Here is a 13,653-nt window from a genome sequence, read left to right on the forward strand (position 1 = left end):
ACAGTTTGTCACTAGATTTTTAAATAATCAAAATAAAAGATAAAAAGTGCAGAATGAATTGCTAGTTTAAATGGTTAACATTTTAAATATTGGAATAAATATTCTACACTGGATTTCATAATGAGATATTGTATTGTGAGATTTTGTTATCATTGCATCCCAAATATATATATATATATATATACAATTTTTTTTTTTTTTGATGGCTGCAACACTTTCCAAAAAGGTTGGGACAGAGATTAAATAAAAGTAAAAAGGTTATAGAATATCCACGTTAAACTGTTTTGAAACAGTTCACAAAAACAAGGTGAACTGGTAATATTTCAAGGTATCATGTTTGGGTATTAAAGGAGCATCTCAAGCAAACCCGGATCATGGCTCATCAATTTGTGCCAAATTTCATGAGAGAAGTGTCAAACAAATCAAAAATCACATTTCGCAATGCAAAATTGCAAAGAATTTAGCTCTTTCGCCAAGTACCATACATAATATTTTGAAAAGATTCAGGGAATCCAGAGAAATCACAGTACATGTAAAGCAAGGCAGGAAACCTCAGTTGAATGTGCTTGACCTTTGAGCCCTCAGATGGCACTGCATAAGAAACTATCATCCTGTGATGTTAAATATAGCCACATGGGCTCAGGAGGACTTCAGAAAACCACTGTCATTTACCATAGTCTGCTTCTGCATCAAGAAATGCAACTTGAAAACATTACTCCAGGAGAAAGCTATACATTAATTGTATGCAGCGATGCTGGGTTCTCTTGGCCAGAGCTCATCTCAGATGAGTCCAAAAGACAGTGAAAATGTGTTCTGTACTCAGATGAGTCCGCATTTCAGCTTGTTTCTGGGAAAAATGGATTTCGAGTTCTAAGTCCCAAAGGCCAAAGGTACCATCCAGACTTTCATTAGTGACAGAAGTAAAAGCAAACGTCTGTCATGGTATGAGTTTGCATTGGTTTAAACGTACTATTGAAATGGAGGCATAAATTGGGATTGTACAGAGAAATATACAGCCATCAAGATGATGTCTTTTATGGGAAGTCTATGGTTATTAGATCAAGACGATGCCAGCTCTCATTCTGCATGTGCTACAACAGAGTAGGTCTGTAGAGACAGAGTGAATGTGTTAGACTGGCCTCCAATTGAAAATGTATACCAATCATGAAAAGGAGAATAAGTCAACGACAAAGTCTTGTATAAAGCAAGACTGTTTTTTACTTGCAAAGCTAACAATTAGTATACACACTTCCCAAACAATAAAACATTACAATTAAAAGGAAGGTAGATGTTACAGTGTTAAACATGCCTCTTTCCTGACTTTTTTGGAGTGTGCCGAGGCCATCCAAATCAAAATGTGTACATATTTATAAAATACATTTACATTGGTCAGTGAAAACTTTGGAAATCTTTTCTTTGTAACTAAATAAAAGTTATTTTATTGCATTTTACAAAATGTCCCAACTTCTCTGGAAATGGGGTTGTACATGAAATATATATAAAAATCAATTAGTAATATTTGATTTATATCCTACATTCTCAATATCCATTACCATTTCTAGGGCTATTTTGAAATATTTTTAAATATATGTATGAAACTATATATTTTCTTGCAGTTTGGCAAGACCTTCCTTAGCACTTTCATGAGCTTTGGGCAAAATACACATCACAAACACAACTCATTTTGAAATGCAGTCAATGGAGGAATGGTGTAATAATGACATTTTCGATTTTGTTTGGCGCTAATAGCTCAGAAATGACACCCTGCTGCTTGAAGTTTGCAGTGTCAATAAAAAATTATTAAGTAACAATTGTGTCACTTAAAGTGGCTGGCCATCCTACTCATTGCCACATCTTGACCTTTATCCATTTTTATCCTTGTAACATCACACTAGTTCATTGTTTACCAAGTATTGACAAGCACAGTAATTGTGGCAGGTAATTGTGGCAACATTACGTAAAGGTGCTCGCTCATGTTAAATAAAGCATGTACCGTTATGATAAAACACAATGTAACAGTGTGTTGTCGAGGTAACATGACAGTGTGGTCACATTCTGAAGTGCATTTTAGCTTCTGTTCAGTGGTTTTACCAGGAACGGCAAGTAGTGATTTCATCTGTCAGTGGTTTATAAAAGCTTCCCTTAGATTAGTTTCCATCGTTCACCATTGATTATTTCCTAAATTGCTGAAATACGAAAACCTATGATTTCATGCATTCTGCTTATATTCATGGGCAATCAGTATGTAAACGCACACTTTTGTGTTTATGTTTTGTGTGCAGATACTGAATAAGTGCATACATCAATATTTCTCTGTGAGACTAATACTATGAATAATTGGTATGTGGTAAGGGTGGATACTGTAAAGGGAGTATTGGGAATATAAAGGGAGAGTTCAAGAGTAGGAGTGCCATTTTCTCATCACAAATTCTGGGAAATTATTTGAAGATGATTGTAATGACCAGCGCTAAATTATTTTTCATCTACTATGAATCATCACCTGACAAATACCATCAATGTCACTTGAAAAAAGTGTTTGCTTTTTCTTCCATTTCAAACTGTTAACTGCTCAGATATGCCAGAGTTGGTTAACTAAATCATAAAACTCACTTGTAAATATTTTAATCAAGGATGCATGTTGCATTGGTTATCGAGCAGATATTAAAAGATTTTAACCTCAGTATTGCATATTTAATTGTGCATGCTCATTTCTCATTTTTACATTTGCCATCATCTAATACTCACTTAAATGTTTATAAAATAAATTTTTTAACATTTAAAACTTAATTTTTTTTATTATTAATATAGTCAAAGCAGCATCAAAAATATCATATTCTAATTAATTTATTAGTATTAGCCTTAACACTTAAAAAATGTATTGGCTTATCGATATCAGCCATAATTGTATTATCTGTGCAACCCTGATTGAATATTTTAACCCCTTAATATTTACCAGCCCTCTGTTAGCAGTCTGGTGCTCATTTGTCTGGTCTATTATTTCTTTGATTTTTCTTTCCAAGCCCCAGCCGCTATAAATAGTTTCAGTTCCCAGAAGCCAATCACTGTATATAGTTTAATTTACACTTAAAAAAAAAACAGGGGTTTATGCATATCGTTCATAAACATTTCACCAGCGCTGAGAAAACATTTCAAGCAAACACTAAGCACACGCTGGAGTAGTTTATAGATCGCTAACTCCATTTACATACTTGCTAGCTTTGTTGTCGGAAGATTGTTACCTTTTGTTTATTTCTTCGTCTGCAGGTATAAACAGATTGTAAGTGATATGTGGCCGCGTTGTGTGTTTCTTTTATCTACAGAGCTCCATACTCTTTGGCAGAACGAGGAGCGGGCGGCCATTTCTTCAGGCAAGATCAACGAGATCTGGCACCGGCGACACGACTTCTGGCTGCTGGCAGGCATCGTGTGGTATCCTTGTAGATAGGCTGCTGTCACCGTAGAAATAATCCAGTTCCATTAATGTATATTTATACTGCGTTTACTAAATGAACAGTTTGTTTAGAGCCCAAAGCCAAGAAGAACAAGGAAAAGCGGGGTTCCTTCAAATACATCAGTTTTCTTTAGCGAAACTACAGACAGCAAAATTGTTATTCTTTTATTTAAAAGATAAAGATCTTTAGATTTGAATGCATATCATGGTCTAGTGTAATTTGACGGGTTTGAACTTTGACCCTTGACCTGTTGAAGCCATGGCTATGCACGGTGGCAGGACATTCAGAACGACCCGCAGTTCGCCATCGTTAACGAACCTTTCAAAACTCAAGTCAACAAGGGAAACTTCTTAGAGATGAAAAACAAGTTCCTGGCCAGGCGCTTTAAGGTATGTTGTAAATAAAGAATCTTAATAAATCTTTTGTTTAGTTAAGTTTCTTTTCTTTTTGTTTGTTGTGATATCCGTGGTGGAGTTTTATTTGGTTTTCACTGTGGCTTTTGTAGTTATGTTACACGGTTTGTCTTGCGTTGCGGTAGGTCATTGTTTGAAAGCTGCTTCTTTTGTTCTGTCATTTGTATCATAATTATATACTTGCGTGTCTTGTTTTGGCATGCTTCTTACTCTACCTTTTGTTCTGCTGTTTGTGTGATTTTAAAGATCTCATCTCTACATCTCGACACGTCACATTCGCAAACCCAAACCTGAACATGCTGACACGCGTTCTTGTGAAACAGCCTTGTCTCATTGTTTTTCCTGTTTTTCACTTCATGACATGTTTCACATCCTTTTCTCTACATCCTCGTTTTTCTTTTCTCAGCTTCCCTCACTCTCTTTCTCGGTCTTTCTCTTCTTCTCTTACATAATTCCGAATGTGTTGAGCAACCTGAGAACCGCCGTTATTCCAGTGGAACTTTTTTCAATTGGAAGCTGGTGCTTTCTCATGCTCATAAATCACTGGAAGGGTTTATCGTTCCAGACGTAACTTTTCTGACAATTCTGTTCAAGAAATTTCTTAATTACTTATTATTTTGCAGTCTATCTTTCTCCCAGTTTCACTCTCCCTCAGTCCAACTCTGTTTTCTCAGTTTTTGGCGTCTCTTAATCGGTTTTCTTTTTTTCTCTCAGCCTCTCACCCATGATATTTTTTCCATTGTCTTTTCTTCACTCTTTTAAAGCAGGAATTTGAGATGACTCTTGTGCTTAGATGATGTAATGAAAAATTGACTACCGTTCAAAAGTTTAGGGTCAGTAAGATGATGTTACAAAAGATTTATTTTTCAAAAAATGCTGTTCTTTTGAATGACAAAAAAATAAGTTTCCACAAAAAATATAAGCATCAACTGTTTTCATTGTTGATAATAAGAGGTTATTTCTGAAGGATCATGTGAAAATGCAGACTGGAGTAATGGCTGCAACACAGGAATAAATTACATTTATTATGTTACATTTATCTCACCAATCTATAAAGGAATAAAACAGTAATATAAAAACATATCATAAGGATAATAATCGTTTAGTTTGAATATATAGGGTCCTATTTTAATGATCTAAGCGCACGTCCCAATCCACTTTTGCTAGTTTAACGACAGGAAAATGGTCGGCATGCCCAGGCGCATGGTCTAAATGGTTTGTCCCTTTCTCTTAATGAGTAATGGGTGTTTTTGGGGCGTAACATGGAATAAACCAATCAGTGTTATCTCACATCCCCTTTTAAAAGCCAGTTGCGCTCGCGCCATGGTGGGTTCGCTATTTACATGGCGTAATGTAATTTTTCCATTTTAAAGATGTGTGTGTAATAAGCAAAGTGTATGTGCATTGTGCACCCTCCTATAGACGCATATTACTAATGCACTCTTTAAATAACAAAGAAAGACTTTAGACCAGGTTTGAGTTGGTCTATGGCACAGTCTATTTTCAGTTCCTCAAAATAGCAACGTGTTAACAATGCACCTGAACACACCTCTTTTTTAGACCAGCATGGGCGCACAAATTAGCGCAAATGCATTTGCTATTTAAATAATGCGGCACATGGCGAGAATATGAGAACTGTGTCAGGCTGAAACTAGCAAAAACACTCGTGCCGCATTGCGCCAGGTGTAAGATTATGGAAGCATATTCAATTTGGGATGTAATATGCAAAATGACAATGCAATATGTAAAATGGCAATGCATTTCTGTATTTACATTTACATTTTCCAATACATTTGTGCAACATTTGGTGCAAAATGAAAATGAAATTTGCTATTTCATACACTAGTTTTAATATGTAAAATGAATACTACTTTTAACGCTTTATAAGTTGCAAAATGTAAATGAAAATGTATTACAGAAATGATTAGATATGTGTAACATGTTCAAGCAAAAACTTTGGCAAAATGATTATTCAAATGTTAATTTTCTTAATTGCATTTACACTCACAGTCAAGACACTTACGATTGTATTTTCATTCAATGTCCCCCGATGAATGTAGCAAAATTCAATGTGCACAGTTAAAATGCATTCTGAGCCGATCTTTAAGCAACAGCTGCGAATGGAACGGCTACAGCGACTGGAAATTTGCTGTCACACCACCGTAGCCAAGAACATAAAAATCACTAAGCAACGGTAAACAGGACAGCGCAACGCAGCATTAATTCATTTATTGAGATACAGAAAAATGTAATTTACAAAAGCAAGAGAAGGATTGCTTTTGGCATTAAATGACAATCTTTTGTCAGAAGAGGAGTTTTTAATATTGTATGATGTAAATAAGTCTAAAAACCTAGATTTACCATGTAAGCAATGCTTGCCTTTTAACCTTGATTACATGGAGGAAGACGAATGCTTAAATGAATTTCGTGTCAGAAAATGTGACCTACCAATTCTGGTAGATTTTTATTTTATTTTTTTAATTCATTTAGAAGACGCTTTTATCCAAAGCGACTTACAATGCAATCAAGCTATCATTTATTTTATTTTTTTTACCTATCATGGTAAAATAAAATATTTTTTTTATTACCTGTATAGATGTTCTCGGGATTCCCAATGAGATCGTTTGTGATCACACAATCATAAACTGATGCAAATTACAGTGTCATATGCCATAAAACATAAAATTTATTTACCTAATCTCTCACGTTGTAGGTGACTCCGGCAAATCAGCTGTTCTCCCGAAGTAGACCGTTAAAGTAGAACGTCACAAAGTATCAGTTAAATTCACGCATGCGCAATACAACGCCAGAATGGCGTTGCCGTTCCACCAGAGGCTGTTGCTTAAAGTCCCTAATCACTGGGTGAACAAGGCGGGGCTTGCAGAAGGTCAAGAGACTCAAGACTCAAGAGGATTCAATTGAGAGAACATGGACAAGACAGTTGGTCCGTGTACGTTTTTATTATAAAAACGTGTGCGTTACAAATCGGTTTATGGCTTCAAAATTTCATTCGCACTTGTGGGCGGTGCTGAAATGATCCTTTCATCAGCACCATTGTTTTATCCATTCAAATTTAGTTGGTCATTTTCAGCTGCTGTGCCAGATCAAGTAGTTAGTGGGTTGCCTGAACAGCTAGCGGACTAATTTAGTCTTACACACAAGATCTCTCTCTCTCTTTCTCTCTCAGTTGCTAGAGCAGGCCCTAGTGATAGAGGAGCAGCTGCGTCGGGCTGCGTACCTCAACATGACCCAGGATCCGACTCACCCGGCCATGGCCCTGAACGCTCGATTTGCTGAAGTTGAATGTCTAGCCGAGTCCCATCAACATCTAAGCAAGGAATCCCTCGCAGGAAACAAACCTGCCAATGCTGTCTTGCATAAGGGTGAGGAAAGTTTGTGTGTGTGTTTGTCTCAAAAGTAATCTTTAAATGAAAAATGAGAGGGAATATGTTTGTGTGTAACTGGCGTCTTGAGCGTGTGATAAAAGGCTTCTGGATAGATCCAGTGGGACCAGTGCTCTTGCCAGCTCTGATATGAGAACAGTTTGAGAACTCAAGGAACTTTAAATATCCTGGAGTTTTCTCAAGCGTGTTGTTTAATCTTTGCCGATAAACCATTTATTGGATACCAGTTCACTTGGCTTGTCACTCTTATTATTGTCTGAAATTTCTGAGAGAACTGCCAATAAATTTCACATGTGACAATCAGAGTTCACTGTCACATTTAGTTGAACTGTCAATTGGCTTTCAAAGCTGAAAGTGATAAAAAGGTCTTTGATTTGCTTCAAAACAAGTACTAATTTAGTATTATTTATTTAAAAAAATTAATATTTAGTATTGGTACATTTTTTACATTTAATATTTTGTCATTTTATGTAAAGTTGTAACTTTTTTATACATTTTTAGGTATATTTTTATTTAATTGTTTGTTATGTTTTAAATATTTTATTTTATTTACTCGCCTAGTTTTTAATTTAAGTAACATTAGCACTTCAGCTTATTTTATTTCAAATTTCCAGTTTTTCATCTAATACTGTATATATACACTGAACAAAATTATAAATGCAACACTTTTTTTTTTTTGCCCCAATTTTTCCTGAGCTGAACAAAAAAATCTAAGACTTAATCTTTGTATACAAAAGGCCTATTTCTCGCAAATAAATTTCACAAATCTGTCTAAATCTGTGTTAGGGCCGTTACATAGTCAACGCGAGAAATGCGAGCGACGTGCTCCTTTTCATAGTCTAAACAGTGGACGCAAGCGTCACGGGCGATGCGTGTATGCAATACACCGCTCACTCAACAGGGGGTAGTAGAGTCGTGTGATATTAGTAGAGTCACTGGTCGCGTGATATTCAGATCACAATGGCAACTGAAGAGGAGTGTATTCTGTTGCTGATGAACTATCGTATAAATGTGGATGAATACGTATAATTGCGCATAATTTTTCCTCTTCGCCCGCCATTGTATTCAAACGTTCTTCTTCTGTAAACACTACTTGAATTAATGTACAATACTTGCAATGTCGCCCCCACCGACAGCGCATAGTATTGCATGCATCGGCGTGTCGCGTATCAAAAACTAGGACGACACATTTTGCTACGCACCGACGCATAATGGCATCCGAAAAACAGTCAATATCTGGTGTGACCACCATTTGCCTCACGCAGTGCAACACATCTCCTTCACATAGAGTTGATCAGGTTGTCCACTCCTCTTCAATAGCTGTGTGAAGCTGCTGGATATTGGCAGGAACTGGAACACGCTGTTGTATATGTCGATCCAGAGCATCCCAAACATGCTCAATGGGTGATATGTCTGTTGAGTATGCTGGCCATAGTCAAAAACGTAGTCAAAAACAGGCAATGTTCAGAGAAACAGGAGATCCAGCATATGAACTAACAATGACAGACACTTAACAGATTCACTACACAGAATATATCTCTCTGATATAACACTCACTACCAAACGACAAAGATACAAACAATAGCATACAAAACTTTAGAATGCAAGCGAAACCAGAAAGCAGTCAACAAGGCTCAAAAGGCCTAGACGAGTGTTTGGGGCGGTCCTTATATCTGGTTCATGTGTATAGTTGGACCAATCACCATCTTCAGCTGGTTAACAGAAGCCACATCCACCTGGAACACAAACACATCTACACAAACGAGCAAAAAAAAAAAAAAACACATACAAAAAAAAGAGTACACAGATGCATAGCATATTTTAAAGTTCATAACACAAGAACTGGAATGTTTTCAGCTTCCAGGAATTGTGTACTGATCCTTGCAACATGGGGCCGTGCATTATCATGCTGCAACATGAGGTGATGTTCGTGGATGAATGGCACAACAATAGGCCTCAGGATCTCATCACTGTATCTCTGTGCATTCAAAATGCCATCAATAAAATGCACCTGATCAGCACCTTGATATGCCACACCTGTGAGGTGGATGGATTATCTCGGCAAAGGAGAAGTGCTCACTAACACAGATTTAGGCAGATTTGTGAACAATATTTGAGATAAATATTTGTGCACATAGAAAAAGTCTTAGATCTTTGAGTTCAACTAATGAAAAATGGGGGCAAAAACAAAAGTGTTGCATTTATAACTTTGTTCAGTGTATATTTCATTTTATTTCAGATTTATTTCTATTCAATAAAACTTAACTTTAACTTTACAACCACATCCTTTATGTTCCTGTTAGCATGCTGTATGTTGTAATGATGGACATTTTTGTAGTTCTTAACCAACTGGAGGAGCTTCTGAGTGACATGAAGGCAGATGTAATGCGGCTCCCAGCAACACTCTCTAGAGTCCCACCGATCACGGCCCGCCTGCAGATGTCAGAGAGAAGCATCCTCAGCAGACTGGCCAACAAAGGCAACGAGACACACACACCACCGGTAAATACACAAGTACATATGAATGTACATATTCATACAGATATTAAATTATTACAAAGTACACTACCTCTCACAAGGCTGCGGGCAGTCTTTTCTTCAGTAAGGATGTATTAAATTAAACAAAAAATTGTAGTCAGCAAAGAATCCTAAAAGAAATTGCATGGTTTCCACAAAAATCACAAGTTTCCTGAGCAGCTAATCTGCATATTAGAATGATTTCTGTAGGATCATGTGACACTGAAGACTGGGGTGAATTCAGCTTTGTCATCACAGGAATAAATTACATTTTAAAATTTACTAGGTATGAAAAAATCATTTGAAATCATAATAATATTTGCCATTTTTACTGTATTTTTATCAAATAAATGTGTTGAGTATATGACACATGTGAAAAAAAAAAAAAAACATTTTTACTGACTGACAATAGTGTACATACACTCTTCACAATTGGTAAATGCTCAGGCTTGTAAATATTTAACTATTTATATAATTGCATCAGTATATTTAAAATCTAAACATATTCCATACGATTTAAATTTATGTATGACTGACACAGAAAATAATAAAAAAATAATATAAAATAGTAAATATGCTCACATTTGGTATTAATAAAATGTGCAAAGAAACTCTGAGTTAAGTTTGTATTTTTTTTTTTAGCTGCTTAAAATGAAATCCCTTTGCATTCTAAGGTTAATAACACAATCTCTTTTTCTCTCTTTATCTAGCCTATTCCTCCAGGACCGTACGCCACCCCACAGAATTACGGCCCTCCCTTCACACCTGCACCTTCAGTGGCTCTCACTCTAGCTGGGGCCAACTACAGCCAGATGTCCCCTGGCGCTTTCATATCAGGTCAGTTTTGCTGCTTCGTCCCCAGAAAGGCACCCCAAAACAGCCTCCAGTGATCTCACACTCTGGTTACCCTGAACCATTTTAAAGGCTTTTCATTACAGTTTTTTTCAGTCGCTAACAAGCATTTGTCCAAGCAGTTGTCACATTTTCAAAACTCTAAACACAATTAGCACAGCATCTATCTATTGTGGCCATACCATTCACACATTTCATGTCGTTTTCACACAATATGGATTCATTGAACACATTTCCACAATGCTTACATTTTCTGAACAGACAAGCTATACCTCCCAACAAAATTATGGATCGTTTTGGTAGTATTTACAAATGTTAACACACAACATCCCACAATAGCAAAAACAATGTTCCAAACCTTAGATACAGTATACGGACGAGGAAGAGTAAGAGCAAGGGGCCCAGGGAGAAGAGCAGGCCAAGTGAGATATGCAGTGAGAGGAGCAGGAGCAGTGAGAGGTGCAAGAGCAGTGAGAGGAGCAGGAGCAGTGAGAGGAGCAGTGAGAGGAGCAGGAGCAGTGAGAGGAGCAGGAGCAGTGAGAGGAGCAGTGAGAGGAGCAGGAGCAGTGAGAGGAGCAGGAGCAGTGAGAGGAGCAGTGAGAGGAGCAGGAGCAGTGAGAGGAGCAGGAGCAGTGAGAGGAGCAGTGAGAGGAGCAGGAGCAGTGAGAGGAGCAGGAGCAGTGAGAGGTGCAAGAGCAGTGAGATGAGCAGGAGCAGTGAGAGGAGCAGTAAGAGGAGCAGTGAGAGGAGCAGTGAGAGGAGCAGGAGCAGTGAGAGAAGCAGGAGCAGTGAGAGGAGCAGGAGCAGTGAGAGGAGCAGGAGCAGTGAGAGGAGCAGTGAGAGGAGCAGGAGCAGTGAGAGGAGCAGGAGCAGTGAGAGGAGCAGTGAGAAGTGCAAGAGCAGTGAGATGAGCAGGAGCAGTGAGAGGAGCAGTAAGAGGAGCAGTGAGAGGAGCAGTGAGAGGAGCAGGAGCAGTGAGAGGAGCAGGAGCAGTGAGAGGAGCAGTGAGAGGTGCAAGAGCAGTGAGATGAGCAGGAGCAGTGAGAGGAGCAGGAGCAGTGAGAGGAGCAGTAAGAGGAGCAGTGAGAGGAGCAGTGAGAGGAGCAGGAGCAGTGAGAGGAGCAGGAGCAGTGAGAGGAGCAGGAGCAGTGAGAGGAGCAGTGAGAGGAGCAGGAGCAGTGAGAGGAGCAGGAGCAGTGAGAGGAGCAGGAGCAGTGAGAGGAGCAGTGAGAGGAGCAGGAGCAGTGAGAGGAGCAGGAGCAGTGAGAGGAGCAGGAGCAGTGAGAGGAGCAGTGAGAGGAGCAGGAGCAGTGAGAGGAGCAGGAGCAGTGAGAGGAGCAGGAGCAGTGAGAGGAGCAGGAGCAGTGAGAGAAGCAGGAGCAGTGAGAGATGCAGTGAGAGGAGCAGGAGCAGTGAGAGATGCAGTGAGAGGAGCAGGAGCAGTGAGAGATGCAGTGAGAGGAGCAGGAGCAGTGAGAGATTGTTTTTATTTTACCCCCCCTCCCCCCACCCTTTTTATCTGGGCTTTTTGCTGTTGTTGTTTTTTTGTTCAGAATGCTCTTATGTGTTTCGTGGATATTTTGTCCACTGTAAGCAATACTGTCAAACCTTTTCTGTTCTATCATACCGTGTTTCTACTGTACCTCCTGCAGTAAACAGTAAAGGAAACAAATAGCTTTTTACTGGAATGCTTTTGAATGTGAACATTACTGTACATTTGGACATACAGTTTCTAACCAAGAAATTTAGTGTAAAACAGTGAATTGCATGTTTTGCATGCAAATACCTGTAAAACTGAGACTGAAAAGTCTATGCAGTTTTTGTAATGTCAACAATAGCCAGTATTTTGAAACCTGGTGTACTTTGATTGACTGCATGTACCTTTTGAGGTGAAAACAAGTGTTATTCTTTGACAGAATAATTTAATTTTGAGTCAGATTTCCAGTGTTTTGGTAAAGTTGGTGTGTGCAGAGAAAGATGTGTTCTATTTTGAAATGAAGATTTAGTATATATTTAACAAAATGTGTTTTTGAGAAGAAAATTATCCATTTGGCCAATTGTGTTTTGTAGGTGTCAGTCTGTGTTAAGAGTTTAGAAAAAGTATCTGAAGTATGGGTAAGCGCTTGTTAACGATTGAAAAAAACTGTAACACTGACCAAAAAGCAGATCAGCGTTTGTTAACTGCTCGTATTAAACGCAAAAGCACGTCAAGGTTGAAAAACCGTTGATTAGAATTTTTGTGATTTAAAAAAAATAATAATTGTGTTCTAAATTCTAAACATGAAGTTCTAAAATGACACGTTGAATTGAAATCTGTTTTGACCAGCTGGAGGTACTGATGTGTTTGTTTAGTTGGTTTAAATTTGAAAGGCAGATTTGCTTGCCATCTGTTGATTATGGCAGTTTCAAAATGTGAAAACAAAGTGCTTCTTGTAAGCAGCTCTGGATTAGAGCATCTGCTAGATGGTGAAACGTTGAAGTCAATTTTTCTGGATGTTAAATTCTCCTGTCACAGCTTAACATGGAGAGACAGCTATAAGTAGGATATTCATGGGGTGATTCTGCCTAAAAATATAAACACACTGTGGCTCTGTGGTGCTATCAAAACATTGAGATCCAATGCATGAGTTAGGGGCGGAGCCAGTGACAGATAGAGAGGGGAGTCTTCTGAAAACCTGTTTGCAAACAGTTATTATTTTTGCTGTTCCTTTTGGTGACACAGATCTGGTAGAATGTACTTTACCTTTAAGGGCTGAAGAATTCTTGGTGGCATTAGTAAAATGTAAGCATATTTGTAAATATATGCACCATTCGCACATATAAAACACCAGTGAATAAGTGAAATGAATGAATGATTTTGCAACCGAGTTGTAGCTACATACCCAACAAAACAATAATGAGTTTTCAAACTTTTTAAAATTAAATTACCGACACAATGCACATTGTCCTACAAACATCCGGTCAGGATGAGTCTTTTTAATCGATTAATTAAAAGAATCAGTTCAAAAGAGTCAT

General features: G+C 38.0%; 1 protein-coding gene across 2 annotated transcripts in view; it reads left to right on the top strand.

Annotated features, from left to right (window-relative positions):
- LOC127962100 (chromodomain-helicase-DNA-binding protein 3-like) overlaps positions 1 to 13,653 on the top strand; it is a 50,069-nt gene that overhangs the window by 27,105 nt on the left and 9,311 nt on the right. For both annotated transcript variants that reach the window (XM_052561549.1, XM_052561550.1), the window contains exons 35-39: positions 3,321 to 3,429; positions 3,709 to 3,841; positions 7,053 to 7,248; positions 9,608 to 9,771; positions 10,497 to 10,623. In XM_052561549.1, coding sequence (XP_052417509.1) covers positions 3,321 to 3,429; positions 3,709 to 3,841; positions 7,053 to 7,248; positions 9,608 to 9,771; positions 10,497 to 10,623 — 729 coding nt within the window. The remainder of the gene's footprint in view (positions 1 to 3,320; positions 3,430 to 3,708; positions 3,842 to 7,052; positions 7,249 to 9,607; positions 9,772 to 10,496; positions 10,624 to 13,653) is intronic.

Source organism: Carassius gibelio, chromosome B7 (genome assembly GCF_023724105.1).
Source record: "Carassius gibelio isolate Cgi1373 ecotype wild population from Czech Republic chromosome B7, carGib1.2-hapl.c, whole genome shotgun sequence".
In the NCBI taxonomy this organism is placed as follows: domain Eukaryota; kingdom Metazoa; phylum Chordata; class Actinopteri; order Cypriniformes; family Cyprinidae; genus Carassius; species Carassius gibelio.